The sequence below is a fragment of the Capricornis sumatraensis genome, chromosome 8 (genome assembly GCF_032405125.1).
Source record: "Capricornis sumatraensis isolate serow.1 chromosome 8, serow.2, whole genome shotgun sequence".
NCBI classification, from domain to species: Eukaryota; Metazoa; Chordata; class Mammalia; order Artiodactyla; family Bovidae; genus Capricornis; species Capricornis sumatraensis.
Window position 1 is genome coordinate 69,847,982 of NC_091076.1, and position 6,560 is coordinate 69,854,541.

At 48.7% G+C, this 6,560-nt stretch overlaps 1 protein-coding gene across 1 annotated transcript in view; it reads right to left on the bottom strand.

Moving 5' to 3' along the window:
* Positions 1 to 2,103, bottom strand: part of NOS2 (nitric oxide synthase 2) — a 40,755-nt gene extending 38,652 nt beyond the window's left edge. Inside the window, exon 1 of the mRNA XM_068976051.1 lies at positions 1,994 to 2,103. Coding sequence (XP_068832152.1) covers positions 1,994 to 2,103 — 110 coding nt within the window. The remainder of the gene's footprint in view (positions 1 to 1,993) is intronic.
* Positions 2,104 to 6,560: the final 4,457 nt, after the last annotated feature.

Below are 6,560 nucleotides of genomic sequence, written 5' to 3' on the forward strand. Positions count from 1 at the left end.
GCTCTACATTCAAGCTTCCTAGCTCCAGCCTGGCCTCGCCTATCCCAGCCCAACCCCATGCCCGCCCCGGGCCCCATCACAGTCATGCTGGCTTATGTCTCTGAGGCTTTGGCCACCCTGCCCCCTCCCTGGAATGTCTTTACTATGTCTTTTCACCTCCTCCCAGTCTACCCACCCTTCCACGTCCACACCGAGCCTCCCACTCCTGTGCAGTAGCTAGAGGGGACTTTGTTTGATGTTGCTCAACTTTGTCCTACTGACTGCAGCAATTATAATGCTGTCAGCTGAGAGAGATGCTGTTTATGAAGCACGGACTCTGCCAGGCATGCGGCTCAATTGTTTACATGTCAAAACTCACGTAATCTCCTACCACAACCCCCAGGACACAGGCATTCCTACCCCTTCTTACAGATGAGGCAGTTGAGGCTTAAGGCCAGGGGACTTGCCAAAGGCCCCAGGCTTAAGGTTGCCATTAAGTAGTAAAGCCACCTGTTTATCTGGAGAAGGAAATGGCAGCCCACTCCAGTATTCTTGCCTGGAGAATTCCATGGACAGAGGAGTCTGGCAGGCTCCAGTCCATGGAGTTGCAAAGAGTCGGACACAACTGAGCAACAACACGCACGCCTGTTTATATGCAAGCCCAGGCTAACTGGTGCTGCGTTTCTGGGTTGCCCTGCTGCCTGCCTGCAGGGGGCGCCCTGCCCACTGTAGTCCAGGGGGAAGGCTCCCTCGGAGCCCTGTGAAGCCAGGGGCTTTGGTTTAACTCGGACTGTGGTGTTATCACAGGTGGACTTGTCTTTCCGAGGGAGTAAGCCTCAACCTGGAGTGCGAGGCCATGAGTTCTCCTAGCTTTGGAAGCCTGTCCACTGATCGGCAGGCTGGCACACTAATTCTCTCTGGTTCTATCTCTGGCTTGCTTCTTGTACAAGGTGCAAGGGACTTTGAAGGAAGTCACACCACGCGTATGGAAAGTTTCTGTTGCCTTAACTGTAAAATGAGACAATAAGTTGTACTTCACAGAGCCCCTGAGGAGGGCAGCTGAGTGACAGCCCCTGTGATGGGCCCTAGATGCCCCTGGCCCAGAGTGCTCGGTAAGTTATAATAAACGCTTGTGTTTCTTGAGCGCCTGCTCTTTATGGGCACACTGCTGATAGATCTAGACGCCCACTCTCACGGGGCTTCCCTGATGGGCTGTACAGTCCATGGGGTGGCAAAGAGTCAGACACGACTGAGCTACTTACACTTTCACACTCCCACTCCCATTTCATCCTCAAAATGCTACAGAATGGGTGGAATTGGTTCCCTGGACGGCAGATGAGAACATCTGAGGCTCAGAGAGGTTCACCTGCCCTAAGTCACACAGCTGGTGAGAGATATCTCAGAGCCAGTGAGTGCGGCCCAGCACAGGGCTTAGATACAGTTCATCTAACATGTCCATGTTCAGCTGTGTGTGACCCCGTGGACTGTAGCCCGCCAGGCCCCTGGGTCCATGGGATTCTCCAGGCAAGAATACTGGAGTGGGTTGCCGTGCCCTCCTCCAGGGGATTGTCTTGACCCAGGGACCAAACCCACATCTCTTATGTCTCCAGCATTGGCAGGCTGGTTCTTTACCACGAGAGCCACCTGGGAACATCCTGGTAACCTGCCCCAGGTTGATAGTCAAGATATCTAATCACCAGTGAAGCATGCGCACTGGCAATTCAGAAGGGATGTCGGCCACGATGCTGCCTGGTTCTAACCACTGGCCTCTACTGCCCCCGCCCCCATTCTCAAGTCAGGTATTGCATATCAGACGCTCCCTCCAGGACTGTGCCATGGCCCTGCCTTCTTCACATAGTGTCAGGTGCAACAGTAGCTACATCAAAGAAGCCTCTGGCGAGAGCAGACCTCCAGTGAGAAGCCAGGAGCAGAGAGAAATTCCTAGTGGGCAGAGTGTGGAATGGAAACCCAGAGGAGACCAGCAGGAGGCGGCAGGCAGCAGAGGAGAGCTTACCTGGACGGGGGCTGGTGGCCTTTTTTCACGTTGTTGTTGATGTCCAGTTCCGTAGTCAAGTCCACCTTTTGGGATTTGATTTTGAACAGAAACTGCCAGGGACAGGCCATCTCTGCGGTCTTGCAAAGCACGTCGTTTGTCTGGATTTAAGCTTGGAGGTTCTTCTCTGCAGGCTGAGGAAGGAGAGGGAGAGCGTGACGGGAGGTTGGGGAAGAGGTGACCGGCCTGGGCCTTCTCGGTGTGATTAATCACCACACTGAGGCGTCAGTGCAGAGGGTAACATACATAAGTCATGGACTGCCACTTCATCAGGGTTTTGCGACCTCTGTTCCTCTTCTGGAGTTGTACGTGGGGATCCTATGGATTTAATTCTACAAAGCAACGTAACTATCTCAAGGAAGAACACATAACAATAATGACAAAGCACAAACCCTGTGAGCCTCTTGAATGGGACCTGGCGAGCTTCGTGGTTGAGCTGAAGCAAGGTGGCAAGGAACCTGCTGGTCATTGGAATACCATCTGCCTGGCCCTGCAGGCAGAGTACATCACTGGGGAAAGCTTTCAAGTCATAGCTGTGCTAAATCTTTCCTGATTTTGCAGTTATTATCAATGCTGCCATCTGCTCCTTTTTTTAATTTTATTTATTTATTTGGCTGCACTGGGTCTTAGTTTTGGAACATGGAATATTTTATTTTGTGGCTTGTGAACTCTTAGTTCTGGCATATGGTATCTAGTTCCCTAACTAGGGATCAAACTTGGATCCCCTGAGCTGGGAGCACGGAGTCCCAGTCACTGGACTACCAGGGACATCCCTGCTCCTTTATTATTATGGGGGTGGGGGATAATTATTTGTGGGGAAAAAATGCACTCAATTCTCAACATTTGAGATCTTCTTTTTAAAAAAGGATCAAAGAAGAAGACCTAAGTGGAGGCCCAGTTCTGGTCTGGGCTTGCCCCACCCCCTCCACCTCTCTAATCCCCACACCCACCCCTGCATATCTCCATGGAAAAAGCATTGGGAGCCAGTGTGGTGAGATGTGGCCCTTGGTAACTGGGACTTAGAATCTTAGAGCCTGGGACTTCCCTGGTGGTCCAGAGGTTAATAATGCACCTTACAATGCAGGGGATGTGAGTTCAATCCCTGGTCAGGGAACTAAGATCCCGCATGCCATGGAGCCATTAAGCCCGTGTACCACAACTAGAGAGTCCATAGACGCTGTATCCTGCAACTAAGACCCACTGCAGCCGAATAAATAAGTTAAAAAAAAAAAAAAAAAGACTCTTAGGTCCTCCCAAATCTGGGTTCAAATCCTAGTCTTATGTGACCTGGCTCAAGTTATTTAAAAGACTCATATTTTTTTCTTCCATAAAATAGGCTTAATAATATTTAGCTTACCTTTCCCCTAAAGCTGCATGTTACAAGGGCTGGACAGTATCACCAAGGTAAAAAAGAATTCTCAGTAGATTACTCCCCATTCTCCAAAAAGTTTCCCTTGAAATGTAGCAACTACAGCCAATTTGGCAGAAAACAAAATATGAACAAGATGCCAAACCTCATATTGGCATTTCTTAGATTTTTTTTTTCCACCAGTTTATCTCTATAGGCAGAAAAGTCCCACAGTTTTCTGAGCCTTCCCAAATAGGAAGAAACAGAATCCTCTCAAAACAGAAGCTTCCCCAGAAATGGAGACAACTCACCTTGTGGCTGGCCACGCTGCCTATGCAGGGTCTGGACAAGAGAACTCAGGAGATCTTCACGCTGAGAGCTTTGGAACCGTCTATAGCTGCCCAATTCCCTCACCAAGGGTGGCTGAGAGGTTTCAGACCAGTGACACTGAGTTCTCTAGGGCTAGAGAGCCTCAGTCTTCAACTCACTGCGAAGTTGTGATTACATCGGCAGCTAAGAGGAATTTATACCCAACCTGTGGCTTGCAGGGAGCCGTTGTTGCCTAAGTTTTTTTTTCTTTCCCTAGGGAGTGTCACTGGCTGGCTATACAGTTAGCTAATTTATGACTGGCCTTTGAGTGACTTGATGTTGCTGTTACGTCACTCTGTGTGGGACATCCTCAGTAAACCCAACTCTTCCTGGTCCCAGGTCCAAGACGGTGGTTCATCAGCAGGGTGCTGGGTTCAATAAAGAGGTCATTATGAAGCCAAGTTTTATTTAGCTAAACCATGTTGCCTCACTTTCGTACTCTGGGGGATTTTTTTTTTTTTTTTACACCTCAGCAGGGAGCACTCCAGTTCATTTCTGTCCAGCCTCTTGGTTTTCCAGTTCATGGCAGAAGTCCAGGAAGCCAGGGAATATTGACAATATGGAACACGCTGGGAAATGCTCAGGTTACAGAAGGCCAGTGATGCTGGGTCCTGCCAGTGTTCCCAACAGATCATTCAGCTTGAGGTTTCTGGAAGGGAAGGAAAGCCCTTGGCACAGAGAGACCTGTCAGATGCTGGTATTGCTAATATCTCTCACTTCAGCTCTGAGTAAGGGAGGGCAGAGGGGCAGGTAGAGTGCTTTTCTACAGGGGAAAAAAAAACCTTTCTTATAACAGAGAGTATATCTTAACTTCATGATACTTTCTTAAAATTCCATTGTATTATAGTGCCTCAAACGCAGTGTCCTTATATGGTATGAATTGTTCCATTATAAAAGAAAAGTAATAACTGTTAGGAAAAAATAAAAAATGGAGGGGAAAAAAAACCCACCCTTGTTTTCACCATCCTAATGCATTGCTGTCACAATCCATTCATTTCCTTCCTGCATTTTCCAAATTAATGCAGGATTCTAATCAATTGGATATGCCTAAGATAGGAAAAAAAAACTGGAGAGGGGAAGGCCTACGCACTCCTGTATTCTTGCCTGGGGAATGCCATGGCAGAGGAGCCAGGCAAGCTACAGTCCATGGGATTGGAGAGTCAGACATGACTGAGCGACTACTGAATAAAGACATGAATAGGAGCTCAAAAGATCTTTGTAGAGTGAGTGGTTGAATGAGTGAATGAATGAAAAATAGGAGTCGACTTCAATGAGTTTCAATGTCTCAAGACCATTCTTGTTTTTAGCTGGCTTTAGCCAGTTCAGTTCAGGGAAACTAATGCTACTTGAGGGGAGATACAGAGTCCCTGGGTTCAGAGAGCACAAGCTTAAAGAATAGATAATTATGGATAATTATATGGAGTGATCCATGCAGTGATGCAAGGGTGCTACAGCAGGAGAAGCGGAAACTGCATTGCTCAGGGAAGGTCGACAGGGGAGAGGACACCAGGACAGGGTTTTGGGGGATAATTAGGAGTCTGTCTTACTCTAACCAGGTCCCCTATAATTGCTTCCACATATTCTGGCTGTATCTGCAGCAAATAAGTGTATTAATCCTTTAACTCCTCCAGCAACCCTGAAAGGGTACTACTCCTTGCCATTCATGGACTCCTCTAGAATCTTATCTACTCGACCTCAAAACACCTGGCTGTTTTTGCTTCAGAATATGCAGTTATTCAGTTATTTAATCAATCAGACATAGGATAGAGGCATGGAGGCATGGGCAGTGAGATCCCAGGATGTGTGTATGTTGCCTCTCACTTGAGGCTGGTCCCTGGCTCACTTGCATAAATGCTCCCACCCTGATGAAAAAGATCACTCCCAAACGCAGTCCCCAGAGAGTGTCTCTGTGTCTTCATTATCTTGTCAGTGTACCTCCACAAGGGGCCTCCCTTTACATGACCCCCTGAAATACGTGATGCCTATAACCGGCCAGCTGCCTGTGTGTCCACGGCCTTCTTTGATTCCCCTCCCTGTGGATAGGTGTGGAAACCGAAGCACCTGGAGTCTCAGGTGAATCTGTGGCAGAGTCAGTGGGAACCCAGGTCTGGTGACTCTCTCCCTGCTAAATCGTGAGCTCTGGGGAGTAAGGGACTATGCTGTCCCCATCAACCTACTGACCAGCATGGAGTGGGCATGGGGAAGCACTAGATGAATGAATGGTGGACGAATGAGTGATGGGTGATGCCCCTCTAGGGGCCCTGGAGTAGCTGGCCCAGAGTTAAGGCTCTATAACTGTTTGTTTCCTTTTCCTGTTCCTTTGCATGCTGTTCAGGTTACCAGCCTGAGCTCCGAGGCTGCCATCTCACCTTGGGTCTTGCTCTGACTCAGCATCTGCCAACTGTGATGTTCTTGGCTCCTGGCAGCATTTGGGTCAGCAGTGACTGTCCGACCTGAGCACCAGGTTCAGCACCTGACCTCTCAGCCTGAGGTTCTGGGTTCCAGTGACAGTTCTGGTACTGAGCTGCTATGTGGCCTCAGAAACGATCAGGCCTTAGGACTGACCTCCAGCCCTCTAGTCTCTGGGCCTGACTTTTCACATTAGAAAGAGTGGCCAAGATAAAGTGAGTAAATGAGATACTAGAAAATGCTTTGAACTACGGAGCAAAAAGGTAATCACGCAGGAATTTCTGGTTCCCACTGTGGGTCAGAGAGGAACAATTTACTTTTTGATAAAGAGCAAGCAGGTGAAGATCCCCTGGAGTAGGAAATGGCAACCCCATCCAGTATTCTTGCCTGGAGAGTTCCATG